Source organism: Dacryopinax primogenitus, assembly GCF_000292625.1.
Source record: "Dacryopinax primogenitus strain DJM-731 SS1 chromosome Unknown DACRYscaffold_26, whole genome shotgun sequence".
In the NCBI taxonomy this organism is placed as follows: Eukaryota; Fungi; Basidiomycota; class Dacrymycetes; order Dacrymycetales; family Dacrymycetaceae; genus Dacryopinax; species Dacryopinax primogenitus.
The window spans coordinates 98,718-126,285 of NW_024467223.1; the positions used below are offsets into that span (position 1 = coordinate 98,718).

Genomic DNA, 27,568 nt, shown 5'->3' on the forward strand with positions numbered 1-27,568 from the left:
TGGTACTCATCGGCTTTGCTATGTATACGTTTGTCTCAGTTCAGCCTTGGAAGATTTACATCCGCCAGGATGCGCGCAGCTTCCATTAGAGGCAAGATGAGACTGCACCTCCTCTCCAATCAACTACCCCGCTTAACTTAGTATTGCTTCTGTTCTCCCCCAGTAGTGGCCCTCCATTGCACCAACACTCAGGAGTATGCAGATGTATAATGAAGAAGTAGCCTCCCAAGTGACGAAGCAATCGGTCGAGTCCCCCCCAAGAAAGTGGATGAAAGGCGACGGTGAGAATGCTGTCGTTCTCCTACAGGACGAGTCCTCTTCCCCCGGTGCAGGATCCAACACCTTCGGGACGCAATCGCGTACGAAAGGAGGGGTCCTTGACACAACTTTAGAGGTTGACATCGGAGGAAGCGATGACGACGAAGCAGGGAGGAGTAAGCATGGGGAAACCAGCAATTCAGTCGAGAGCTGTGCCTCTCCCAGATGGATTCCACACGAATATTCGTGTTTCCTTCAAGACCTGCATTCGACCGATGCTATCGCAACGGTCATCCCGCTTGACGACAGTCACATTGTGACTCTGACGACCAATGCATTTGCTCGCATGTATCGATACGACACATCGAGTCAGCAGTGGTTGATGCATACTAGCCAGTGCCTCCACCCCGATGCGACAATCCTCGACGCGGGTGCCCCGATCGTTTTCCGTGATAATCTTGGTGCCCGCGTAATGGTCCCGTATTCACTGGACGAAGGTCAATCAACCTACGAAACGACCACGCATATCGTGGAACTATTACAGAGCGGCGACCATGTTCAGATCGGACATGTATGCGCATCTTCCAACGCCCCTATCGCATGCAATCGGGAGTGGGACGTATTCTCGCTGAGAAACGGCCAACCCTGTCTCCATGCGACGCGACTCTCCGATGGGAAAACGATTGTTTTCAGTAACGGTGGACAGGTGCGCGACTCTGCAACCCAGGTGTTGTCGAAGGCATCTGACATCTATCCTTACAGCGCTGCAGCCGCCCATTGGCTGCTGCATTTATGCAAGGCGCCCTATGGGTGCTCAACTACGAATTCGGCTACGCCGAGGTGTATGTCGGTCTTGACGCATGGGCCTCGCAAGAGCACAGCCCGGAGCCCATCTGCGGTGCGGAATTCGAGGAAGATATCCTCAACGCCCGTTTCGAGATCGTCAATGGACGCTCTCTCCTTGCAGTGCGATTTGTGACGTGGATCACGCTGTATGAGCTCAATGTAGTGAGCAACGACAAGTCCACTCCCCTGAAGGCACTTTGGACATTCGATTTTTCACCTAGGGATGGTCTGGAATATCGCTACATATCGGCATTTGCTATCGCGGACGCTGGTGCCCAGCTCTTCTTCATCGATCATATACGACATGCAGACAACAGTTCTCGTATCATGACTGTTCGTCCCCATATGAAACCTGGGGACGAGTCATTCATCTCCACTTTTTCGGAGGAGGCACAGGTTGCTGTGCAAGGGGGACCAGAGGATATTCTCAGGCACATGAGTTATATGCAGTATCAGGGAGGACGTCTCACCGTCGGCCGCATGACCTCCTGCCTATGGATCACGGTTTCACTACATTTCACTTCTATGCCACGCGACCCAATAACATTGGATAACCTGCCCCGAGACCATCTTCACGTCCTTACGATGAAGGACATGAAGAATAATCGTAACTGGGTGCGTTTCGCTACTGCTTGTTGATGATAGTATTCTGATGTTATTATCGGTCAGATGTCAGAATGGGTGCAGAAGACACGTGCGCTCCAGACCTCCCCTACCGAGGATATACTCTACTCCACTGCCGATGACGCAGAGTCTGGCGATCAGGATATCATCACTGGTGCTGAGCTCATCCCGTTCCTTTTCGCTTTCAACGCCCAGCCATCAGGTGAACGTGGGTCTTGAAGTTCGCAGGTCACATCAACGTTCCTATACATCTCGCTTGTGTTTGCATCACATCTTACGCGAACTATGCGATCATTCGAGCGAACTTTCCGGCCGGTCCAAAGTTCTTCCGTCTGGACTGCCATTACGAGGAAGATGAGATCCACGAGCAGGTCGTGCTTCGTTTCTGGAATCAGACAAGATGGCAAGACTGTCTCAATGAGGGACCGCCAGGAAGCTCTGACAACTCGCGCTGGCCCCTCGACCTCGATGCCTTGTGCACTGAGGAAGCAGCGGAGCGTGAGAGACAGGAGACATGTGTGGCGTTGGACAATCAGGAAGGCGACTCTAAACCAAGCCTGGACTTGTTGAATGCTTGGCGCCGCCTCGGATTCACAGCCCCGACTATGACGGCAATGTAATAGGGTCAGAGGGGATAGGGGGTACGAACAGAAGGCATCCAGCACTACGGGACATTACACAGAACATTGCAGTGCGTGCGGAGAGTGGCATTTGTCAAGCAGCGTGCTGCTGTGCCGTCTATGGCTCCAGAGCTTTTGCATCCCTTCCATCCTTCTGCCATGGACGGTCACCGTCGCAGCGACTCGGAACAACATTTTGTTAACAAAACGTAGGAGAAGCCGGCATCGGAAGCACAGGTCGATCAGCAGCGGCGGGTATTGAGCACAAGAAAAGAACTCCTCGATCGAGAAGAGATGACAGAATTCGACCAGCCTTGGCGAGGATGGTGAAGTGGAAGCACGGAGGTTGACCAGACCCGCGTTGTCTTTGCAATTAGTGACAATGCATTTGCCGTTCATCATCTTCGCCTGGTCTGGGAGCTCTGTGTCTTGCAGCAGTTTAGGGAATCGAATATTCATGACTGGCGCGTCTTTCGGTTAAGCGACTCTGTCGAGTAAATGCGAGGGTGAGTCATCTGGTCTTATCAGCCTTCAATGACAGTAGACATGTGAGCGCATCAGATGAGCGCATCAGACGGAAAGCCACAGCGTCTGTGGACTGCTCTCGCTCGTACTTTGGCCTAACCCCTTCAGCGCGGCCGATTCCCCAGAGAATCGGCAAATCTCGCTCAGCAGCGCGTTTACTCTCATCCAGGCTGATGGAAATCACGCGAGCTCACGCACCCAAGCTGAAAAATGGTGTCATCCCGTTTTCCCGCTCCACCTCCTGCATCTGCGGGCTTTTTGCGGAGGGGCAGAAAAGACGCGCTGCGGCATTTTGGTTATATGGCGATATCCTCCCGAGTATTCTGCGTGTTGTGGACCATCAATAGAACTGGCCGACACACGAGAGGAGCCCGCAGTACTTGCCGTTTGGTCTATTGTACACTTCTCCACGTTGTGCTTCCAGTTTTTCTGCTGTCAATGGCAAAACACCTGGTTTCGCGGACATCAACACCCCACTCCTGGATTCATATATTTCTGCAGCTCGATACCTCCTCCGCGCCATCTGACTCTTCGACGTAATGTGTGACAATCTCCACCACCGCAGTCATCAGATGGCGAACATCTATCACATATGAAGGCTATTGGTGACGATCTCATCCTGGGATTGATGATGCTCTAGCGTGGCATCATAACAGCCTGAGAAAGATCGCACAAGCCTGGTCACCCTGCGGTGTGGGTCAGGTGGACGTCTGGGAAGCATATCACTCTGATTGATAGGTACGCACACCTCTTAAGGTTCGTTTGATGCTCCCTGGAGACCATGATGCTGCAGTTTGTGGACGGTCAGTGGGGCTTTTAGCCCTTATGGAAGAGACGGTACTGTGTATCACTCTGAATCCTCAGATGATCAGAATTCGAGTGCTGTGGTGCAGTATTCTCGACGTTCTTTGAACTCAGAGGAAACCGGTAAAGATCTTGGAATCTGTCAATGATCGAGCCGTTTGAGACCGCGTATTCCAGTCCTCTGTTGGAAACCGCTTCTGTCGTCAACTTTCCTGTTAGAACATTTCTAAAGGAATCCCTCCATGTTTAGCAAGTTTGAGCCACTGAACGGGATCAGGAAACCTGGATACATATCAAAGCACATGGCTTAGCCCATTCAAGGAAACGATGCGACTTTCGGTCCATTCCCGCTGGCAGGAGATTGATCCATGCGCTGTTCGTTCCCTGCGCTGAAGGTTTGTCTTTGCTTCAACCACAATGCCGCCTGGAAGGTTCGTGAGACAGCCACCTAAGAGAGGGCTTCGGCTGAAAGAATTAATGGCAGATTGCGATTACCACGAGCAGATCCAATAGCCGATGGGGATGCCTGAGAGGCGACCGCCCGTCCTACCGATCTCGCCGACAATACCGCATACCAATCCCGCTTGGTGGTGCGTGAAACTTGTCTTTGTCAAATATTTCACGTGCTCTCTGATAGGAGTTACGAACAATCTTACAAGCGCAGCACCCTTAGGTACGTGATTGGCGGAGCCTCACATTGATGAATTCCAAATGGAGCACTCATCATCATCTATTACGTCATGGCCGTCATACAGGAATCAGATACGCAGCTCCCAGTCAATTCGTCTGACAATGCTGAGAGGATTCGGAAGACGCATTCCTGGACAGATATAGCACAATTCCAGAGGGTTTGGTACGCCTGTGTGGTGTGGGGTTTATGATTTTGGTCGTGTGATGATCTACACCGCGTTTATCTCCGGTGAAGATTTGACGGATCTCATTATCAAGTCAGACGACTCGAGGCGTGTGTTCATGCCGTAGTAATAAAGAAAGAAATCAATTTTGAGAATACGGTCGCCTTTGATAGAGTCCTCCCCAGCTCAGCGGTCGGCTGTCGTGTTATATTCACTGGTACAAGTGCTCGCCAATTCATAGTGTCGAGAGCGATTGGAAGTACAGTACGCGCGTGTGGGCACCAATTCGAGGCATTGACTTGGAAAACCAAACGATTATCGCATGGTTCACACAGCCTCTGCGAAGGGAATGGTTCCTGATGCTGTGTCGTTGTCATTAAAGATATTGCTTTACCTAACAGGGTATGTTACGAGACCCAACTTCTCTATTTAGGTTCACGTACCTGCCGAATTCAAGATAATTCTGAAGTTGTCAATGAAACGATAAGCTTCTAGGTCGGAGGGACACACGATGCACGCACCTGGAAGAGGAAACGTATGCCGAGCGGTCCGGACCTGGGCGGGAATGACCGAAATGCATGGCTGCAAAGACGACCGGAAATGCAACGAGGGTCAAGTGCCAGTGCTTGGTGAAACTTGTTCAGTCTGATGTTCTTCAAACAGCCTGGATACTCTTCCCCAGAACTCGTTTGTCAGCAAGTTTGAAGAGGCGTGTCCGACGGCAGAAACTGAAGATATGGCAGCGTCGGGAACGAACGCTTAACACCATGCAAAGCGCTGCGATTGATGACTGCCTTGTTCTGCTCGAGAAGGTAAAAGTGGCCACATCGAACCAAGAGGTCGAGACGGATGCAGTCAAGGCTGCATTCCGAAGTCTCGGAAGATTCAGCACTGCCACCATCTTGATCTCGATCCACGATCCATCGGTCAATCGGGTAACCACATAATCCGCCGGGCGCCGCCGGTGATCATGTGAGGACATCTCCAGGACAAAAAGGGCAACCCTTTCCCCAAATGGGCAATACATGAATTTGTATCTTTCTCCTTTTCAACAATATTGTTACCTTCACGCGGTAATTCAACTCCGAGCAAAGCACCCTGTGTTACGTATGTTTGAGGCTTGAGCACGTTCTGGGAGATAACGTTGATGAACCCCAATCTTCTGCTCACGTTCTTCCATTGGAACATTCTGGTGGTGCTTCCTTCAACTCTTGGAGAGATTGCGTAAGTCGGAATTGATGAGCATTTGTATAAGAGTTGCACCTGACGTGACCAAGCTACACCGCCTTCTTCGCTTCCTGGGAAGTGAGTCCGTCACAATCAGATTCCCGGCAATTCTGTCCGACGCTATCGTACCTGGAAACAAGGAGGATGCAAGATCGTCAACATGATGATTGTCATACATAGTGCGGGTACGTTAAAGATAACTTGTGACCAAGCGCAGTAGATGTTGCGCCCTCCCCAATGTCGTCCCCACTTCAGCAGATAGGTGAGATTTTGTTGGGTCAAGACGTGCGTCTTTCGTCGTTAAGGCAGTGCACTGAACTTGTACTAACTGTTGTAATCCAGTATGGTGTTTGTACGTGCCAATATCTGGATCTATCCCTCATTGTTGATTAATTCATTATCAGGTGCTGCAGCATCATTGATCGTGAGCCGATTCTGTCTCCTACGAGCTTGCGAGTTGAACCTTCACTTAGTTTTTTGATTACTTTCTCACCTTCCCTCAAGAAGTCCGGCTCGTTTGGGCTTCCAAGTGGACACCGGGAAAGGTGCTATTTCTGTTCATTCGTTATGTGGGATTGACTGATGCTGCTGTTTCTATATATGGTCAGTTTGCTCTTCGAACCCAATGCTGCATCTGACTATTCCACTTGGTAGTACAATTTGGCACTACGGTAACACCAAGATCATGCTTAATTTCAATGTATTGGTCTCTGTGTACGCAAGCTACCATTTTGATAACTTGATGCGATGCTAATGTCCGTACCAGTGTCGATGTTTGTCACCTCAGTCGCTGCGTCCCTCGTTTTGGCCCTGCGTACTTGGGCAATTTGGAACAAGAGTAAGATGTGCGGCGCGATTGTCTTCACTGGATGGATAGTGGGAACAACATGCTCGGCCTTTTATACAATCCGCTCCATCATCGGCTCCTCTCCGTACAGCAACATCTTCGGTCTTCCAGGATGCATTGACACGACCACTGCAGCTGCAGCAAATGATGCCGTGAAAGTGTACGCCTTCGGTTGCGCATATGAAATTTGTGAGTCAATCCTACAGGAAAGTAACTGTCGCCTGACACCATGATAGTGATCTTCCTCCTCACTTTGGCTCGAGGACTGCAACAATGTAAGGAATCGCCTCATTTCCACATGATCACCGGCTCACAGCTGTCTAGTATCTAGCAATTCACCGACACTGCTGTTGGTTCTATACCGAGATGGTGCGAGCTGGAATTCCATATTGGCAAACCACGTCTGACTTCTGTTGCAGCCTTCATTGCTTCTGTCTGGACACTTGGTAGGAAAAATCCCACCGGCACAGTCCGCTCAAACTGATGACGCATAATAGCCTTTTCAATCACCGACGTGGCACTGTCAGCAACACAGAATCCAAATTTCTACTTCTGGTGCTTGATAGGCTTCGCATTCTCCTTCATAGTGCCCACCCGCATCATCCTCAATCTTCGAGCAAGTACGATGCAGATCGATCAATGGGACGTGACGACAGGACATCAGGACATGTCTCCACGTGCGATAGCAAGCCCTCGAAGGTCAAACCGTTCTGGCCAGACATCCGAAACCAAGACTAGCTCTGATGGCGGTACTGATGTTTGAGGCTGGGATAGCATTGTACGAGGCAACGTTTGGCGAATGTAGATATATACTATTCTTTATTTCTAATTTAGCAATGTTCAACAGCAGAGACATGCTCGTCGTTTCGGGCTGTCAAATAGTGCCGCAATGTCGGGGAAGCTCGGGACCAATTACGAGCGCTAGACGTCAGAGACCTCGCGCAATTCGGCACGCGAGGCCCTCCTTCGCATACCATGCTGCTGCTCTTACAATGGCAATCGCAGAGAAGTTCCTCCGTGATAAGGGACCGGTTAGTTGAATGTTTGAGAAGGTGAGCGGTGGAAAACGTGTTGGTGGCTCAGGTGGTCTTTACGTCTGATCCGGCGCCAGCACCAATGGTTGATCCCCCATAATCCCCTTCGAAGGCGTGAAGATTGTGTTGAAGATCTACCATAGTCGGGTATCTCTACTATTCATAGGCTGGAAGAAGGCAGCTTCTATGATGCAGTGCGCCGAATGCATGCGGAAGATCGAGCCCGTTCCCCGTATAAAGGGGGATCATGATGGGGGCAGCACAGCGCTCTTCTCCTCGCATCCTCCCTCACTGTCATGGTGAAAACCTTCTAGTTCATGAACAACAGCTTTGGCATTGAGAGCCTAGCACCCCCCGTGTATTAGTCTCGGCTGTTAACGAAGAACGCTTTTCAAGTCTCGCTCTACAATGTCCGCTGTTTCTTTGGATGAAGTAGCGCAAATTATTCTTGGACAGAACGTGCGTATACGTACATTTTGCGTGCTTCACACGGGTACTGATCAGGGGTCTTGCTTTTCAGTTTGGATGTTGTATGTTGTTGTACGTACATGTTATAAACCAGCATGCTGACATTCCGGCAGGTGCTGCAGCTACATTGATTGTCCGCCTTATCACCACCTCGACGATTCTCTTCTAATTGTTTCCCAGTATCACGACTACTTGATTACATTTCCTCACGAGGTTTCATACATATGGTCAGCCAGGTGGACGCCAGGCAAGGCGCTCTTTGTTGTTATACGTTATTTGGGATTGATTGATGCCGCAATCTATCTTTATGGTACGCGCTTGACATGTTCTTCGTTCTCAATGTACGATTCTCCGACAGTTCAATTCGGCACATTTGTGTCGATGGAGTCATGCACTGTGACTATGAATTGGACTTTAGGTACGTGCATGTCGATTGCCCAAGCAGCCTGGTATTCACGTTCGCTACAGCCACGACTTGCTTCGTGTACGTCGCAGCAGGCCTTGTCCTTTCCCTTCGAACATGGGCGATCTGGAACAGAAACTGGTACCTTGGCATTGGTCTAGGCGTGGCGTGGGGCGCACTTACCGTGGCTGCCATCGTGTTTACAACCTATACGATGGTTGGGTTGACTGCATATGGTCAACTTCCCGGCCTACCTGGATGTGGTCCAAGAGTTACCCCTGAGGCATCCGCTGCTTCCCTGAAGATATACGCCATTTATTGCAGCTATGAAGGAAGTGAGTGTCCATGTACTTCCTGGCTTTCAAAACTTAAAGTAATATCAGTAATATTCCTCTTAACTATCGGTCGCGGCATTCAACACTGTAAGCCGCAGTGCCTGTTGAAGGATCGAATAGCACGGCTGATTGCTTTTTTCAGTATCCAAGCCGTCCGGGCTTATGTTGGTACTATACCGAGATGGTACGATTTGCAGTTCTCTGTGTTAGACGTCAGCCGACTTCCCTGCAGCCTTCCTTGCATCTACTTGTCTACTCAGTAGGAGATCATTTTCCCAGGAGGCTGACAAGAGTTGACAACCTGACCAGCATTCTCGCTGATCAACACCATTCTATCAAGCTCGAATAGCCCATCCTTTTACTGCCCCTACATGCTCAGCTTCGGATTCTCGTTCATCGTTCCCTGTCGCATCATTCTCAACCTGCGCGCCACCACTACTGAGCTCGATGACTGGGATGTTGTCACCACTACTCGCCAGCCGCCTAATGGACGCATCCCTTTGGGTGCTTATCCTGTCAGCGACCGTGCAACGATAAGTGAGCGGAGCACGAGAAGAACGCGTCGCCACCAAAGTCGATTTTTGGAGACAGACTGGTCAGATGAGGAAGAGAGTTGATATTGGATTCTTGATCCTGTCCTCAACTCAGACGTACGACTTTGGCGAGGAATGAGATACCCATCATTAGAGATCATTGATGCAGGCCGCTCAGGAAGAATTGGCTGTGACTGCGTTGAGCTTGAGCAATTGACAAGCATCCCAGGCTTGTTACCAACACCTGGAGACAAAGAGAGATTAGGGCCATACCCGTACGTGATCATTGATATTATATGTATTCCGTCACATGTTCTAGCGCGTGTGCTTGAAAGGTGTTAATAATACCCAGCCTAGTTGGAATCTGGACCAGCAAGAACAGAGCCTGTGTTGAACAGCCTCGGGCTGGGGGATTGTTTACCCGATAATGAACCGCTTCCGATGTGGGCACAGTGTCCAGACAGAAGGTGGTCGAAGCACCCCCTTTTGCACTACGAGAGTCATAGCTCCCAAACATGCACTCCGAGATTATGCTGTACGCTGCGGGACGGACATCACCATGTCAACATCAGCGTTGACTTTGTGCGGTTGCGACGCCTCCCAACAGTTTCGTCACGAACTGTGGTACTTAGACCCCAAGCCACGCGTCCAAACCAAGGCGTTTTCCTTCTTGAATATCCTGGGAGTGTTGGCTCGCCCGCCGATTCATTGCTAGTATTGTCCAACATCAGGTGCTCGTCGTATCGAAGGCTATCTCGATCCGTCGCTGCGCCACAAAATTTGGTGAATGACGTCTCTGACCCCTTATAATGTCTCTCTAACCAGCTCGAGCCCCACATTCATGTACGCAACCATACTTTCCTGTCTGCTCAAGTCACTCATGTGAACCTATGTATAGATGTCAGCCATTTTGTGATGGGTTCTATGGCCTGAATGGTGACCCTGCTGGGGTGCGTGTCTTTCAAGGATCATCACCTCCATACTTAAAAGCTTCTAGGGGTGGCGATCGAACTTCTCAGACACTTTGACATGGCCTGATCCAAGCCTGGAGAATGTTGGGTCTGAAGTTCCATCCCGTCAGACCTACTTGGATGGAGCAAACGTGACGGTCACGTTCCAAGGTCAGTCCCTGCACACTACTTGTTTTCTTTCACGCTTATTGCAGCTCAGGGACGGCTGTGTATCTTTGCCTTCTACCTATTGGTTCATCTGCGACTTTCACTGTTGATGGAAAGCCTGTGACGACGGATGGGTTTCCATCAGATCCAGCATGCGAGCATACGGGTGCCATCAATATGGTATATGTCTCTAATCTAGAGTACGGAAACCACACTGCTACACTCCGCGTCAACTCGCAAGGACAAGCAGACTTCTACTTCTTTGGAGGTGTTGTTACCCTCGGGGTTTTAGGGTGAGATACGTTTTCCGCACGCGTATCCAACTATGACTGACGTTTGGCCAGAACCAATCCAACTCCTTACAAAGGATTGACGATACGAACCCTGGTTGGAAATACCAGCCTTCCACTGGTAATGACTGGCATTACGATTCACCAAGTACTTCCACCGCCGGAAATTACGATCAAATGGACCCTTATACTCGGTCTTATGGACCGTCGTACACCGCAAGCTATATCTTCGACGGTAATACGTAGTTTTCTACACTTTCTGTCCAGCTCACCTTTCTTGACAGACTCATCCGCCGTCCAATTAATGGGCATTGCGAACTTGAATATCGGGCCGTATACAATTCAGTTGGATGAAAACTCTTTCTACTACCATGGATCTAACCTGTGGCGCGAAATGCAGCAGGTGCTGTTCTTCCAAAGCGGCCTCGATCCAACGATTCAGCACACGATCTTAATAAATGACCCTTCTTTCCCGGACGTCTCGCAGCCAGTCGGGCCTGACAATTACACCTGTACGACGGTTGATCAGCTTCTCCTGACGAAAACCACTCCGATTCCTGGTGGGGGCGGCTCGGCGCGAACGCCCACGGGTGCCATAGTAGGAGGCGTCGTGGCGGGTGTTGCAGCAATCTCGATCATTACGGGTCTCTTGATATGGCTGTGTATTCGCCGACGACGACGTGCGGCTCATAGATCGCAATTCGAAATTGATCCGGTGCCTGAAGAAGCGATGACGGAGGCGACACCATATGTCTTCACGCTTCATTTGTACAGCGCCATAACAACGGACGACAAAACAATATTCGAGTTTCCGAGACCGGAGGAATCAACAACCCGTCTCGTAACGACTGAGGAAACCATAGAAGAACCGCAAATCATTCCTGCGCCCATAACAGAACCGCCGTCGCCACGCCGCAGAACTGGCAAGAGTCGTCGTGGCCCTCTCCCTACTCCCAGAACGCCCTCATCACGCGCCTCGGCTGCCCCGACCCGCGCAACTTCCAATGTGACTGCCCTGCCGTCCGTAGATGCTCCGGCTAGAGACTACCAGGAGGCATCCACATCGGAACTAGTGAGCATTCTCAATCGACGGCTTCGAGCAGAGTACATGACCGACAATGAAGATTTGGAGCCGCCGGAGTATGAGCCGGGCCATTGATGTATTTAATCTACGCATGTATAACATTAAGATTATAACACCGAGTTACGAGCTACTCTGGACAGGTATTCTAAACTATCACTTAAGTCTGGACCAGAGCCTCTGGTCAATAATAGAGAGATGGACCTCGGTGTCGTCGGTGTCCCCAGGACGCGTGATTGGTGGACGCGATGATGTGCTCTCACACGATCTCGTTGGGTTGCGAGTCGTCGTGGGAACGGCCCCGATCCAAGGCTATGCAGTAATTACTTCCGATGACTGGACACAGGGTCCAAGGAAGAACGGCCCTTAATTCGGAATAACTGTTATCTGATGTTGTCCTGCACGTTCTGGCTGCGCGGGGTTGCATTTCCGATGACTTTGTACCGCTTGCATGCCAGAGCTGTTCAACAGCACCTATCCGTCATTGAAGGATGGGCATTCAAGCGTCCCTTGCGTCAGATAATTCTTGGAGTGCTGGCTCATCCGACTGACTATCGCTTGTGCTCTCCAACATTAGACGCTGGTCTCTTCCGAGGACAATCTCTACACATTGTGGGAACACCTATATCGTAGTATTCGCCAATGTCGGCTCTGTATCCTTATACAATCTCGCTCGTCAGCTCGAGCCCCACATTCATGTACGAATCTCTCATCTATATTGGGTCTTCATGTCAATTTTGACAGATTTCAGCCCTTTCGTGATGGATTTTATGAATCGGAGGGTGATCCTGCCGGGGTGGGTGTACTTCATCTAGTCTTTGGTCTGCTATTGACAACCCTCCAGGGATGGCGAGGGACATTCACCAATATTACCACTTGGCCCAACCCAAGTACTCAGAATATTGGATCAGGTGTCCCATTCCGTCAGACATACCTGGATGGAGCGAATTTAACACTTGCCTTCGAAGGTAATGCTGCTCTGCGCTCCTCCACCTTGATGCTCAAACCACATCCCAGGAACGGCTGTATATTTCTGCCTCACTGCTATAAATGCAGCATTCGACTTTACAGTTGATGGGAGTCCCGTGGTGACGACTAAATCTCCACCGGCAGATCCAGGATGTGATGGGACTGGTGCCGAGATTATGGCATACACTTCTAAGTTAGAGTACGCAAATCACACGGCGACCCTGCAGGTCAACTCTCGAGGACAGGTGGATTTCCGCTTTTTCGGGGGTTTTGTTACGATCGGCCTTGCCGGGTAAGCTACTGGTCTTGCAGTGCATATATGTACATTGTTAACGGTTGCTGCTACATAGCACCAATCCCACTATAGAACACGTTGATGACACAAATCCAAGATTCGTATACCAGCCATCAGGTGACGGCGCCTGGGATTACGAATTACCGAATAATGATACAGCCGGAGATTACGATAATACGAACCATTGGACCTGTGGTTACGGGCCATCAAACACTGCAAGTTACACCTTTTTTGGTAATACTCACCCCACCTCTTTTCTACACTACTTACCTTGCTCGTCATACAGCCACCACCATCTCCTCGCAGAACAGGCAAGATTCGTCGTGAGACTCTTCCTCTCCCCCAAACACCGTCATCGACCACAGCAATTGGCGCACCCTCCAATACGTCTGCTCTTACCCCCACAAGTCCTCCGATTGTTGGAAACTACCAGGAGGCGTCCACATCAGAGCTAGTAAGCATTCTCAATCGACGGCTTCGAGCAGAGTATGTGGCACAGAATGAGGATCTGGAGCCTCCAGAGTATGAACAGAGTCGCTGATGTCTGTGTTATACATGTATGTAGGTTATAGAGTGCATTTCGTACTTTCATTTCGCCTCGTTTCAAGAGATCTATAATGTGTTGAAACGAAAGGTCGTGGATGAATATTCATCTTCAAAATGGTATTAATGGGCCCCAACTCGCTAGCGAAAGTGGCCAAACATCTCGAATCTCCGCACAGCCCAAGCCCACGGCACATTCTTCCACTATACTACCAGTGGTAAACCCGCCCAACTCCCACAAAACAACGCCCGTTAACCAGGGTCTCAATCAGCCCTGCATTACAAAAATAGGCCCATCGCAATAATCAGCTGCTCGTAACCATCCAATGTCATCAGCAAATTCACTAGCTCGATCGAGGTTCGGACCCTAGTTGAACCAACTTTTGATGCTCACTCCCAGCTTTCTTCATCGAATACGTATATCCAATTGGCTATCGGTGCTATATGTTCCCACATACAATTCATATTACGTGCGACCGAATGGCTATTTTGGGGGAGTCCACAAGACCAGTCGCAAATTAGTTCCATCACTTCTACGTACGAACTCTGCCCTGACAACCCCGGTTCGCACGGCTTTGGGCTCGACTAAGATCCGTGCACAAGGCTGGCTCAGATCTTCTTCAGACAACGCGGGAGCGCGTCTAGATATCTGTAATTCTCCGTTCTCCTGTGTGATAACAACTTTTCTCTTCGACTGTTGCAAAACTAGCTGGTCAGCTCAAGTCAAAGACGTACTAGGCGGGTCGACACTTTGCTGAGGAAGTGATATGGCGGCCTTTACCCCGTACAACATTTCACTGAACAGCTCAAGTCCAACCTTCATGTCAGGATGCTCAAAGCTGCTTGCAATGCTCGTTATGCTCACCCATTCCCAGATACGAGCCATTTCAAGAGGGTTGGTATGCTCTCCAAGGTGATCCAACTGGCGTCAGTGTTCTGCATCATGTCGATGAGGCTGGGGATCTGACATTCTACAGGGGTGGCGCACAAGTTTCTCTAGCCTTACTACATGGCCAAACCCCGGGTTGGGTAATTTCGGGACTGGTGTGCCGTTACGAGAGACCTACCTTGACGGTGCGAACGTGACCCTGCAGTTTGAAGGTAATCGCAGCCCAGCGCGGCTTTTACAACAAGAACCAATGACTGATCTAAACCCAGGTACCGCCTTATACCTCTGCCTGTTATTAACCGAGTCTGCGTATACCTTCACGGTAGACGGTAGTCCCGTGTCGACTACGGGCTCTGCGGAAGATCCGGCATGCGCTAGCACAGCTGCCCACCTTATGGCGTATGTTGATGGTTTAACTTACGGTAGCCACACTGCGACATTGCGAGTTAATTCGCAGGGAAATGCCGACTTCCAATTCTTCGGAGGTGTGGTGACCGTTGGACTGAATGGGTGAGCGGTACTCGCAAAAAGTTCTGCGTTCGCAATGAGCTAACAATGAGATAGCACAAATCCAACTATTGAACGTATTGACGACGCCGAGGTGGGATGGTCGTACCAACCTGCAGGTGTCTGGATCTTCTCCACTCCTGCCACCGCGACTAACGCGGCCAACGATTACGCCGGCACTCGACATTGGATGTGTTCGTATGGACCCGCGTTTTTGGCCAGCTACACCTTCAATGGTAAGATACTTCTTGCAGAGCTTGTATTCAGGTGAGTTAATGTGTGCTGTTTGTAGAATCAGCGGCCGTCCAACTACTCGGTATGCTGGATCTCAATATGGGACCATTTACGATCCAATTCGATGGCCAGTCATACGTCTACAACGGATCTGACTTATGGCACGAACCCCAACAAGTGCTGTTCTTTAAAGCAGGTTTAGATCCGACAAAGGAGTATACAATCACGTTGATCAATTACGATCCAGCAGCCCCGAACGCGCAACAGCCTGTCGGACCTGACTTCTACCCTTGCGCGTCGGTCGACGAGTTGATATTGACGAAAGTAACCCCTGGTCTTCCGTCGACTGGCGGAGGAGGCAATGGCACAGCGGGAGCTGGCTCTGGGGGTGATACCACAGGAGGAGCGGTTGGGGGCGCCACCGGAAACGGCTCGTCACGGGTTGGAGCTATCGCAGGTGGTGTGGTGGGTGGTGTTGCACTGCTCTGTATCGCTCTGTTTCTCCTATGGTTCTTCTGGTGGAGAAAACGAAGTGCGCCATTATCCGATTCGAGCCGATCAGAGATCGACCCGTATCCGCAAAACGAAGCCAACGAAGAAGCGATTCCATATCCACTCCCTCGGTCGATGTATAGCGCTGCCCCGACCAGTGAGAGCGCTTTGCCGGGATTGGACCTGCATAAACCCGAAGATGGCAATTATATCCAGAGCCCTTTGCAACTATTGGCATCTCCAGTGCCGGTGCAATCGCCGACTGAGCATCGAGACACCAAACAACATCTCAATAACATGTCGATGCGACAGCCCTCTGCACCTATCAGCCTGTCCATACAACAGTCCTCGGCAACCTCGACGTCCGAGTCGACGCCGTACCAGGTCGCCACGACCCAGGAATTGGTCGGTATCCTCAATCAGCGCCTTCGGGAAGAATATCGCGCCGAGAACGACATGGATCCAGAACTTCCGCAATATGCACCTGCATCATGATACCCATTCTTTATTGGAACGAGGACAGTCAGGTAGTCCAGTCAATATATCACTTGATTTCTCTCCTACATTCGTACAATATTAATCACCCAAGAACCCTCGGCTATGCTAGCGTGGGGAATAACTCGTTTGTCTGAGGGTGAACGCAGGGCATTTGTCTGTGGCGTGGACCACAGCAGGGTTGGCAGTATATCTAGTCGGAGGACTGTATTTTAGTCCGAAGTGCTCTAACTCTCCTCTTCCTCATGCCACATAAGAAGGAGAGGCTGGGGAGAGCAGAAGGGGTCGATTTGCTCACCCGCTAACCCTGCTCCTTTAGAGCATGGACGGAACCGTGGACGTCGGGGGAAGCGCCGACAAGCGGCATCCCGCCGCCATCGGGGTCGATACCCGCGACAAACCCTACCACCTCTGCTCCAGACCACCAACCCCACTCTGGAAGCACGGGCCCGACTAGGGCATTAGATGGCTGTAAATATAATCACTCTTGCACAGCGATATGCACGAGCAACAAACTGGCCGCAAGTATTCAGTTTTAAACATCAAATCTATACTGCTGTCCTTAGCCATGTCTATTCCTGTCTACACCCTACTTGACGGTCACACGATCCCACGACTTGGCTTCGGAAGTGGCACCGCACATCTTAGGCAAGATGCAGTCAAGCCCGTGCTCATGGCGCTGCATGCGAATTATATGCATATCGACACCGCGCAGATGTACGGTAACGAAGACACCGTAGGCGATGCGATAGCTCAGTCGGGCGTACCGCGCGAGAAGGTGTTCCTAACGACCAAGTTCTTCGAGCTCACAGAGGGCCAGACGGTCGAACAGAGTCTGAAAAGTAGCCTGGAGAAGCTGAAAGTGGCTATGTCGACTTGTTTCTCATACACGCTGCTATCCCCTTCGACAAGCCCGGCCAACTGGAAGATGTCTGGAGGCAGATGGAGGGTGTGAAGGAAGCCGGTCTTGCGAGGAGCATTGGCATTTCTAACTTTCGCCTTGACGAGCTCGAGCGTGTGCTCAGAGTTGCGAAGCATAAACCTGTCGTCAACCAACTTGAGTATGCGATTGCAATTCCTCTGCATCAACATTTGGATCTCACACTCGTCTTTCAGATTCCACCCGTATAACTACGAGCAACTGCTCCCCGTGTTGAAACTACAGGCAGCGCACGGCATCCTCACTGAATCATGGGGCGGTCTTACCCCTCTGACGAGGAAGACAGATGGTCCTGTCAACGCTGTTCTGCAAGAACTCGGAAAAAAGATTAGAGCATCACAGGGCCAGATACTGATGAAATGGTTGGAGCAAAAGAGGGTTATCGTCGTTACGTGAGCCCAGCTCCTCACAACGCATCCCGTACCGAGCTGACAACACTCCCTTAGGACCACATCCAAAGAAGCGCGATTGAAAGAATATGTGGACGTGTATGCTCTGCCCGAGCTGAGTGACGAGGACATGAAGGCCATCGACGAAGCCGGACGCCAACTGCATTACTCGGCTTCTGAGCTGTGCGCCCAGCATTACTTTGCGCAGAAGGTCCAGAAAGCGCAGTAGGAGCCCAGAATCGTGTACAACTATCCTGTGTATGACTGTTATTTCGTGTACGTAAATGAAACTAAAGAATGACGGTCGATGCCCCCCCGAAAGCAGGTCATATGTGTTCTGTCAGGCCCCATGTGCTTCTGAACATCTGTAAAGAATACTTATTCTGGAAGTCATAAAGACTGTCGAGAACAGAACATCGGGGATTACACGCCGTACTGCCAGCAAAGGCAGGCATCAGACAGCGCACATGTGAGATCATCTATGTCATTTCATAGAAGCTTCTGAAATTGCCGATTCAAAGGGTGTTTGTGTTCTCGCAACCCAAGTAGCATTGACAAACTACTATTGATACAAACCGACTGTTCTGAGTTCTGTTCCGACAGCTGAGTAAGATGCGTAGGGAAGAGTTCATACATAGCCGCAAAAGGTAGCAGACCCATTTTATATAATACCAGTAGGTCATGCCAAGCGCAAGAAGCGTATAGACACAGGAGCGCATCATACCTTGACGCTACGCACGGTTCGCTCGTCGACTTCGTCAAAGTTGTAGAGCGGCTCAAGCTTGGCAGACCGCTGCCAGAAGATGAAGCGCTTGATGAAGTAAGGAAGAGACTTGGTGAGCTGGTAGTTTGCGTGAGTGTGGATCGGCACGGCAAAGACGTAGTCCAGCTCTTCAAGTGTGCGCTCTTTGGTCTCGGGCACGAGGAAGAAGATCATCACGAACGCGAGGAGGTTGAGGCCTGCGTAGAAGCAGAAGGCTGAGACAGGGATTAGTGATTACATGCAAAAATGATGTATATATGCTCACCTCCGGTGATGGTCATGGCGCCAACCATGCGAGGGAAGGTCAGGGAGAGTACTGCAGCCCAGAATAGGCACGTCGCGACAGCCCAGGCCATTCCCATTTCACGATGGCTCAGGGGAAACACCTCTGCCGAATAGGTGAATGGCACGGGCCCCTCACCAGGTGAGTAGAAGGCAGCGAAGATGAAGATGAAGAGTGCGACGAGTGGGATCTTGGCGCTATTCCCGTTGGGGATGAGGTAGCAGAGACCAGAGGCAAGCAGCGTCCATGCCATGTTAGGGAATGTGGCGAGGAGAAGGTTGCGTCGGCCGAAGGTGTCGATTGTCCATACTGCGGGGAATGCGAATAGCCAGTTAACAAGACCGAAGCCGAAGGAAGCGAGCAACGCCGACTTCTCCGTATATCCGCCTTCCACGAAAACGGTAGACGAGTAGAAGGCGATGATGTTGATGCCGCACATCTGCTGGGCGATCATGACGACGAAGGAGGCGAGGGTGGCACGGCGGACACGCGGTATGGTGAATAGCTCGACGGCGCGAGTGAAGTAGGATGAGCCCTGCAGAAGCTCACGCTCGGCTTCTAGCTGGGAATGAATGTAGTACAAGTCACGTGCGGCTTGAAGTTCCGTGTTCCGCAGACGACATAGCGAGCGGTAGGCATCGTGGACGCGGCCTTTCTTGAGGTACCAACGTGGAGACTCGGGACAGAAGTAGACACCGATCAGGAGGGGCACGGCCGGGATGAACGCGGAGCCGAACTGAAGACGCCATGCGATGTCACCGACTTGATAGAGGATCAGGTTGGCGCATACACCCCTATAGAACGGAAAGGGTTAGGTGGATATAGAAAGAAGCGGAAAGACTGCATACAGGAAGATACCGAAGGCGGTCCACAGCTGCCAACTCATGACAAGGCCACCACGGATCGCAGCGGGAGTGTTCTCAGCAGCAAAGACGGGTACAGTGGATGCTTTGGCGCCCATACCGATTCCGAGTAACAGACGGCAGACAAGCAGCTGAATCCAGGTCTGTGCGCATGCGGAGCCGATGACGGGAAAGATACAAAAGAGCGCGCATATAAAGATGGTCCCGCGACGGCCGAAGAGGTTATTCAGAGGGTCAGAGAGCCAGCAGCCAATGATAGAGGAACCGACTGGAGGAACTAAATTTAGTACGCTGAAACACTGAATCGGCGGAGAACTTACTATAAGGCCCAGCGTTGATGACACCGACAAGCCACTGATTACGCGCCGCAAGAGCCTGGTCCGGGTCATTGTCGTTAATGCCCAGAGCAATCGGAAAGCTCAGGTTGGCTCCATTAGAACCTTCCTGATCCCAACCCCTGCGCACGATAGTAGGTGTATACTCTGAGAATGAGACAATCGGACGTACTGCACTGCAGCACCAATGGAACAAAGGATGATGGTGAAGTACAGCGCACGGGGCTGGTGCCACTTGTGCGTGCGCTCGCGGTGGATAACCAGTTTATCTTCCTCGTCGAGCTCCGTGAGCTTATCGAACTCGCCAGGGTTTTGGGCGAGCAGGGCACCCTTGACCACGACGGATGTCTTGTCCTCCATATTGTGTTCGACGCAGAACTGTCGTGCAGCGGCGATGAGGTAATCGTGTGGGATTCCATGGAGCGGGTTCTGGACCTTGGCTTGGATGTTGTTATCGAGGGTGACCTCCCTTTGCAAGCCCTGATTCGTGTGCTCTGTCTCGGGTTTCTCACTAGGATACACCTCGTTCGGGATGGAGTCGTTAGACATGATCGTTATCGTGGATAGTTAGGTCCTTCTTCACCTATATAGAGAGGTGTACAGGGTAGGTTCGAGGGAGGTGGGGCGGATGGGGATTCGGAGAAGGAAGGGGAAATTGTGGAGCTTACATATGATCCACGGGGGGAAGGATCGGTGCACTGATAGGCGAGACATGTGCCGACAGGATTGAGTGCGGCCCAACCGGTCTTCGTTCAATTAATCCAGTAAGATTCGGTGCGGGAGAGTGTTTGATGTAAAAAGGAAGTCAACACAGAGCTGACGATTTGGGGTGGAACCACATGGTTTCGCTCCTTCAAGTCGCGTTTCCAGTGTTTGATGCCGTGACTCTTTCTGATGGATAGATGATTCATAGTCCCATCGTCTGATCATCGACATGCCAGCAAAGGACCACCAGCATGTCCCACATTTGTTCGCCCCCACTTTCAGTACCCGCACCCCACTTCATCCCCACCATTCCCCTGCCAAGCGAGATAAAGAGAAGCAAGCAAATTACTCAGAAGCAGTCAGTCCTTGTGCACCTTCCTCCACAGAAAAAGGCAAGAATGCAAATTTGCGGTGCAAGCAAGTATCGTGTTCATTGTCGTATCCTGCCTGGAATGGAAAGGAATGACGCGCTCGCCTTCTTCGCGAAGTCAGGGTGGGACCCTGCGGAGGCAAAGATGCGCCGGAGGGCGCGTGGGTCCCGTGTTCGCCGAAAGTGTGCCGAACCCGCTCCGCTGCCCCCCGTGTCCCACTGACGTCACTAGTCATCTTGCTGTGTCGACCACTTGTTCGGGGGTGCTCACCTTTCCTGCGCGGATTCCGATTTCAGAGCTTCAAATTCATTCCTGATACAATCATTTCTAATCCCACTTTTGTCTTTTCCCGGTCCTCGAGGCATTAATACCACATATTACGATAGCGGTGTCGCACGACCTGACAAACAGCATTCATTCACTTCTTCCATGGACATACGCAACGTGACTCAGGAAGGTATTGTTCTTTTCATCTTGAATTATACGATCACCGAATCGAGTCCGGTTGCGACAAGTGTGGTCAACCTCGATCACGATGTGTGGTACTTGTGGCAATACCAGGGATGTTCGGGGCGACGCATGCACTAGAGGATGCTTCACAAACCGCAGAATATTTTCAGGGTGTTTCAACTTCAGTTCGGTGAGGATTCACCGCACCATGTCCCCAGAGAGGCCTAAGAAGATCCACAGGGAGCGACATTCCCCAGTCGCCTTAGACACAACCCCTAAATTATCCGAGCCGAGCGCTATTCTTCTCCTGAACCAAGCGAGCGGTTCTCGTGCCTTGGAGCTAAGAAGACACAGACCGGCGGGTGCCTTTCCTTTGCCGGGCCAGGAACGAGTTACGTTGTGTGGAATATGTGGTCCAGGGTGCTTTCGAGGTAGGTTGGCCCAATGACTAGATCAAACTCCCTGGTTACTGGTTGCAATTGAAGCCGAACTGAGACATAATACGCACTGTGACGTTGTTCATTCACGCTCGTCACGTGACCCGATCTCAGTGAGTCCCCTATGACACCCGTGGCCCTTGCCGCTCCTCACCAACCCCACACCTGTCAGTTGTACATGCACGTCTCTGAGAGATTAGGCGCTGGCACTTCACGGCAGGAACCGGCCTATACCGATGCATTGATACGCCGCTGACGCCCATGTTTCCAATCCCTGTCTCGGATGACATGGGGGCAGAGGGCATGCTCATTTCATCCCTGGTACGGTTAAGTCGACAAGCAATTTGGGTCCAAATCAAGCCCTGACTGCTAAATCCCGGGTGTATGAATCAGAGCAGTTCGACGGGAAAGTGGGAAGAACACCTCATCGACGTTCGAGTGTTAGGAAGGGAGCGACAGAAAAGGCAGCACGCCGCGGCCAGATGTTCCGGATCCATGCTTTATTCATTTCGCACGCAAGAATTGACTGATGCGGCGGTGATTCTCCAGTACAATCATACGATATCCCTCCCTGACCCTGACCCGATCTGGAGAGCCTTCGAGAAAAGCCAATTATTCGAACATACAAAGGGTCGGGATTAGCACAATCAGGTATCAGACATTGGTCAAGCCGTTCATGCATTTCATTCGCCGTTCGTCGATGAAGATGAACAGCGGAACCGGTCGCCTTGGCCAATTTCGTAAGCGTCATACTAAGGTTGTCCGCTCGTGACACGGCCTTACGGAAGACACGCACATCGTCAATCCCTGGAAGTTGATCACGGCACGGGTACAACCTTTCATCCGGTATCTCAATACACATACAGCGTCTTCTTTACCTTGTACACTGAATTCTTGTACCCCTAGAGTTCGTCCATGTGGCGTGCAAAGTGCCTGGAATGCAGCTTGGCACCAGCATCGTCGATGGCCTTGATATCAGCTTCAGAGAGATTGGGCAACTTGTATACATCGAGATACTCCTGCAGACGCGCGGCAGTCCTTGTTGTTCTTTCAACTCCATGTCAGCTTGGGGCACAGTTTCTGGATTGAGGTTGCTCACGTAACAGCGATAATCCCCTTCTGCTCCAGCCACTTCATCAGAACCTGCGTCTCGGTGCCACCAAGCTTGTTGGCCAGTTCACTTAGAACAGGCGTGACTGGACCGTCAGTCTTCTTGGTGACGGGCGTCAAGCCGCCGAAGGACTCGGTAAGGATGCCGTGTTCGGATTGGAACTTCAGGAGCGGCAAAAGCTGCTTGTAGACATAAGGGTGCAGCCTGCGACGCACAAAACCGTTAAGCAATCACCAGTCATCACGCGAAGGACAGAACGCACTCTATCTGGTTCACCACCGGCTTGTACTTCGCAATCTTGAGCACGCGCTCAAAGTCCTTGATGCGGAAGTTGGAGACACCAATGCTCTTCGCCAAACCGGCGTCCTTGACCTCCTCCATCCCCTTCCACACTTCTTCCAGACGACCAGGCGCTTCAAACCCGGTGGGTGAATGGATGAGGAAAAGGTCGACATAGTCCGTCTTGAGCTTTTTCAAGCTACCTTTAAGACTCTCGGGTATGGTCTCTCCTTCGCCAAGCTTGACGACCTTGGTCGTGACGAAGAGTTGTTCGCGAGGGACGCCGCTCTGAACAATCGCATCGCCGACGCTGTCTTCGTTTCCGTACACCTGCGCACCGTCGATATGTGTGTAAGCAGCTTTGATGGCCGCCAGCACGGGCTGGGTGACGTTCTGCTGATAGAGTGCCGTCCCCGTTCCGAACGCTAGTTGGGGGATTGTGTGCCCGTCGAGCAGCTTGAAGATGGGGATTGACATGACGAGTGGAAGATAGGCGGATATGCACACAAGCAGATAGAACACGAGAGCCAGGTTTGATGCAGGTGGCAACCTCCAACCTGACTATATGCGACTTGCGCCATCGGATATGTGTAGGATTGCTGATGGTGTAACGTGGGAATTTACGCAGTAGTAAGCAGGAGATCGCATGAGCACATCATCGCGTCCACCAATCACGCGTCGTGGGGGACGCCGCCCAGGACAGCGACGACACGGATGCCTCGGACCGAGGTCCATCTCTCTATTATTGACCAGCTGGCAATAATTCAGTCATCTCCCTCCTCTGGGTCCGTTCTTACCGCGCTCGTTGATTCCTTGTACCTCACCCCAGGCCGCTGACGTGGCCCCCCAACAAGGACGGATCCGCTCTATGCCTGTGAATAGCCAAGTAGGGGTCCTTTCTGTTGTTGTCTATACAGTCCGCCAACAAGATCTAATTTGACTGTCTAAACTAGGATCACCCCTATCTCTGAGCCAATAATCTTCTCTCAGGCCAATCATTCTCCCATAATTCTAGTCTGTTCCTCTGCTCTCCTATCCCTGACTAGACAGTGCATCAACACTGTTGAGCTCCATTGATCATTGTCTACAACTTGCTCATGCTTGGTGGACCTCAAATAGGACATGTGAATAGACCAATCTCTCCTTTCTCTCTCTCTGATGGTCTTTATGAACTTACCTGCTTCTTGTTGATATGGTCAACCAAAGGCCATGGAAAATTCAACTCACAGCTAAATGGGACATTGACCCTTGGCACACCTTGATCATTGGGTACTTTGTGGTCTTTCCCAGTCTTCTCAGCAATGGGCTCCATTGCCCTCCTGACCTGGTGGTTGGCCTGGCTTATGGTCAAAAGATGTGGAACATCATCCTGGTGAGTTCCCACTGGCTCAAAGGCAAGGACCAGCAGGCAATTGAACACCACATCCAGTGCATGACCCAGGCTCTTGTTGACTATCTCTCATTCTTCTATGCTGTAGATCAAGCCTATATCCATGATCATCTTTTGGAACCACAACTACCAGAACTTTTGCCAGTGACCCTTTGGAATCTTTTTCAAGCTCAATGGCATAACAGCCCTTATTCTGATCATGGTGTGTATCAGAGGAGGCATGTAAGCTCATCTGCTTATCCCTGCTCAGCAAAACAATATTGACATTGAGCTCAGCAATGTTTGAAAGATTACCAATATGCCTTATGCACCTTGGGTCGTGATCAACTTCAAGATTTGCTCATCAACCACCCCAACAACAGTGGTCATCACACATGGGAACATTTTGGGATGCTGTTAAGTCAACATATTCTTCTCAGTGAGGTGTTTGGAGCTTGCTGTTCTGTGATCTTCCTTACCTCTCTCAGGATCCAGAGCTGAATTCTGCTGGACACCATGATTAGTTAGTACACTAGAGCCAAGTTCCAATCAACCCCATTCTGTAGCTCACAGAGTTGTGAGGGTCACTTGTCCCATCCAATTAGATACTGAAATTGCTGATCAATAAATCTTGGTTCCCACAGAATCAGTTCCCTTGTTTTGTCCTGGCTGCATGGTCTGTCAAAACACTGTCTATCCACTGTCCCAACAGGCCAAGTATCAGGGTGGGCATAACTTTTTGTATTCACCCTTTTCTGCCTCTTGGATTTTTTTTCCCACTGAGTGCACCTTCCTTTGCCCTTATTGTTTCCATTGAACCAGTGTCTATGTACTTCACATTCCTCAAGAACTACCCAGGTTGCTGAGCACAACAACCATTCAAGAGCTGTGGATCAGTGTTATGTGAATAGAATTAGACTAATTGATTCTGTTCCTAATGATCCACAGGTACCATATCCCCATTCCTTGAGCTCACAGGTGGGCTGTGGGCCATACTGTGTAAAGAATCAGCAACAAGCATTTGTCAGCTTTGAACACATATGGATCTTCCTAATCAAAGGAAGGTCTAAACCTCCCTCACTTGTCACACTGCACCCTCCTAATCTCTCACCCCTCTGCACCAAGGACACCTGGAGGATGGATCTTGGGCACTACATCAACTCTGTTCATAGGTGAGGCAACTGACAATAAGTTCAAGAACTTAAGGGTCTCATCTTCAGTCTATGCAAAGGGTGCATGCAATGGGATGAAGAACTTACATCAACATATGCCCATACATGATCCAGCATGGTGATTGGTTTTGCCATTGGAGATCCAGCATCAGACCTTGTGCTCTCCCAGGCAGCCAATGTGACTGCATCAGCCTGCAACAATTGCTATCCACAGGGTCACCCCTTCATGCAAGTGCTGCAGACTGTTTGACTCACCTCAGCACGATCAACCAACACATCTACAAGAGCTCCAAGCTCTTCCCTCAGGAATTCATCCCCAGAGTCTGAACCACTGGTCTCCTCCATAGGACATTTGCTCACCAGTCTTCCAACATTCACAATGCTTTCCTTGACTTTCATGATTGGAGATGTTGGTTCAGAGCAGGAGGAGATAATTGTCAGGTCAGGAGTAGTTCCTGGGTATCTATCAGACCACCAGTATCTTGTGGAATGCAGTTCAATGAACCTTTGCCTTTGTTGGCCCTTGTGAGCCTTGCAGCAGAGCGACTGGATCCTTTCTTCCCAGCTCTCTTGTTGGAGTGTCTTGCCATAATAAATATTCTGTTGATCTGATTACAATACAAATTGATAGTGTCAAAATGCCTCAAAGAGAAGGAATGATATGATCAAGAACCTTGCCTTCATGTTATCTTGATGTCTTGATGATCAGTTCAATAGAACAGGTCGAGCCTCACATGATCCCCCACATGTTGTCGATTGTGATCAACTTCTGTCCCTCAATCATTGTGCTCATTCAATTCAATTGACTCTATTTCTTGTATCATCTAATCTAATCTTGACAATTGCCCTCTATGTTCACACAATGACCAGTCAGAGCTCAAGATCTTGTGGCAAACAAAAATCAACCTCTTCTTCAGTGTGAACTCCCTGGTGCTGGTGAATCTATCTCACATCGTGACTATGGCTATTCTCTAATGATCTGGATTTAGGCCCATTTGACTATTGCTTCCTTGGCTCAGATCATGTGGGCAACAAGTGCACCATTTCTGATATTGGAAATCTGCTGGGACACAACATTGATGGTCCAGCCTTTGACCCACAACCATTTGGCACATTTGATTTGACTTTTGATCCAGAAGTTCACAAGAGAATGGGAAATGACCCCATGTCTATCCTCCTCTTCAACAACAGCTCAATTCCAGAACTGACCAACAGTATGCATAACTGCACCAGTTTAAGAAGTGCTCTGATCTTTCTGTAGATTTTATACCACAGTTCACACTGATCAAATCAACCATGTCTAACAATCAGATCATTGAAGAAACCCCCGGAGTGTATGATAACTCCTGGTCTTCAGGATCTGATGTTTCTATCACTCAAGATAATGAATTCTTGCCAGTGAGTATCCACAAACAGTTCACACCTGTCTTCTGTTGATTTCCAAATCCCTAGGATAATGGTCACCTTTGGTCCCCATCCCTCGTAAACACAATCAATTCTTTATTTGTCTCTGAACCTTCAATCCCAAATAGCACAACACAGATGCCTCAAGACAGCAGACACACAAACTCCTCCTATTCTCACAATGCTAGATGTCAGGGCACCAGCTCATTGCTTGGTCAAGAGACATGACTAAGCCTTTATGACATGGAAGTAGCTATACCTTGGCATGTGCTGGAACCTGCTGGAAGGATTGGATGGTCAGGTGACCTGCTGTGCATGGCTGTGCATGACCTCATATGACCTCATCCTTGGTCATATGACCTGATCACCTGACTAGGCTGAGTAAGCAAGATGTTCTAGCAGGTTC

The 27,568-nt window shown here is 50.4% G+C and overlaps 8 protein-coding genes across 8 annotated transcripts; 5 read left to right on the forward strand and 3 right to left on the reverse strand.

The window, feature by feature from the left end:
* Nucleotides 1-67: 67 nt before the first annotated feature.
* On the forward strand, nt 68-2,348 carry DACRYDRAFT_119861 (uncharacterized protein; the record flags this gene model as incomplete). Its single annotated transcript, XM_040770880.1, has 4 exons — nt 68-964; nt 1,021-1,719; nt 1,774-1,930; nt 1,957-2,348. The coding sequence occupies exons 1-4, from the start codon at nt 197-199 to the stop codon at nt 2,346-2,348; spliced, it is 2,016 nt and encodes a 671-aa protein (XP_040623694.1). The 5' UTR covers nt 68-196.
* A 3,460-nt stretch (nt 2,349-5,808) lies between these two features.
* On the forward strand, nt 5,809-7,446 carry DACRYDRAFT_25486 (uncharacterized protein). The gene is made up of 10 exons (XM_040774182.1): nt 5,809-6,043; nt 6,101-6,110; nt 6,163-6,182; nt 6,232-6,361; nt 6,413-6,472; nt 6,525-6,794; nt 6,842-6,880; nt 6,930-6,974; nt 7,025-7,051; nt 7,103-7,446. The coding sequence occupies exons 1-10, from the start codon at nt 5,996-5,998 to the stop codon at nt 7,366-7,368; spliced, it is 915 nt and encodes a 304-aa protein (XP_040623695.1). The 5' UTR covers nt 5,809-5,995; the 3' UTR covers nt 7,369-7,446.
* An 847-nt stretch (nt 7,447-8,293) lies between these two features.
* On the forward strand, nt 8,294-9,643 carry DACRYDRAFT_97460 (uncharacterized protein). Its single transcript, XM_040777457.1, has 7 exons — nt 8,294-8,417; nt 8,466-8,525; nt 8,576-8,845; nt 8,894-8,932; nt 8,988-9,029; nt 9,078-9,104; nt 9,155-9,643. Exons 2-7 carry the CDS (start codon nt 8,489-8,491, stop codon nt 9,460-9,462), a joined length of 723 nt encoding a protein of 240 aa, XP_040623696.1. The 5' UTR covers nt 8,294-8,417; nt 8,466-8,488; the 3' UTR covers nt 9,463-9,643.
* Nucleotides 9,644-12,509: 2,866 nt separating this feature from the next.
* DACRYDRAFT_112420 (uncharacterized protein) lies at nt 12,510-16,291 on the forward strand (the record flags this gene model as incomplete). The annotated part of the gene is made up of 9 exons (XM_040769409.1): nt 12,510-12,565; nt 12,612-12,663; nt 12,712-12,835; nt 12,885-13,128; nt 14,550-14,601; nt 14,652-14,775; nt 14,833-15,073; nt 15,128-15,306; nt 15,363-16,291. 9 exons carry the CDS (start codon nt 12,510-12,512, stop codon nt 16,289-16,291), a joined length of 2,001 nt encoding a protein of 666 aa, XP_040623697.1.
* A 568-nt stretch (nt 16,292-16,859) lies between these two features.
* DACRYDRAFT_19100 (Aldo/keto reductase) lies at nt 16,860-17,849 on the forward strand (the record flags this gene model as incomplete). Its single annotated transcript, XM_040771423.1, has 4 exons — nt 16,860-17,153; nt 17,204-17,352; nt 17,408-17,623; nt 17,678-17,849. 4 exons carry the CDS (start codon nt 16,860-16,862, stop codon nt 17,847-17,849), a joined length of 831 nt encoding a protein of 276 aa, XP_040623698.1.
* A 332-nt stretch (nt 17,850-18,181) lies between these two features.
* Nucleotides 18,182-20,471, reverse strand: DACRYDRAFT_119866 (uncharacterized protein). Its single transcript, XM_040770881.1, has 5 exons — nt 20,037-20,471; nt 19,850-19,986; nt 19,515-19,797; nt 18,649-19,460; nt 18,182-18,598 (listed from the first exon to the last, which is right to left on the reverse strand). The coding sequence occupies exons 1-5, from the start codon at nt 20,411-20,413 to the stop codon at nt 18,339-18,341; spliced, it is 1,869 nt and encodes a 622-aa protein (XP_040623699.1). The 5' UTR covers nt 20,414-20,471; the 3' UTR covers nt 18,182-18,338.
* Nucleotides 20,472-22,648: 2,177 nt separating this feature from the next.
* On the reverse strand, nt 22,649-23,694 carry DACRYDRAFT_85520 (Aldo/keto reductase; the record flags this gene model as incomplete). Its single annotated transcript, XM_040776739.1, has 3 exons — nt 22,649-22,874; nt 22,927-23,142; nt 23,201-23,694. The coding sequence occupies 3 exons, from the start codon at nt 23,692-23,694 to the stop codon at nt 22,730-22,732; spliced, it is 855 nt and encodes a 284-aa protein (XP_040623700.1). The 3' UTR covers nt 22,649-22,729.
* Nucleotides 23,695-25,693: 1,999 nt separating this feature from the next.
* On the reverse strand, nt 25,694-26,157 carry DACRYDRAFT_19103 (uncharacterized protein; the record flags this gene model as incomplete). The annotated part of the gene is made up of 3 exons (XM_040771424.1): nt 25,694-25,807; nt 25,846-25,950; nt 26,014-26,157. 3 exons carry the CDS (start codon nt 26,155-26,157, stop codon nt 25,694-25,696), a joined length of 363 nt encoding a protein of 120 aa, XP_040623701.1.
* Between the last annotated feature and the right edge of the window lie 1,411 nt (nt 26,158-27,568).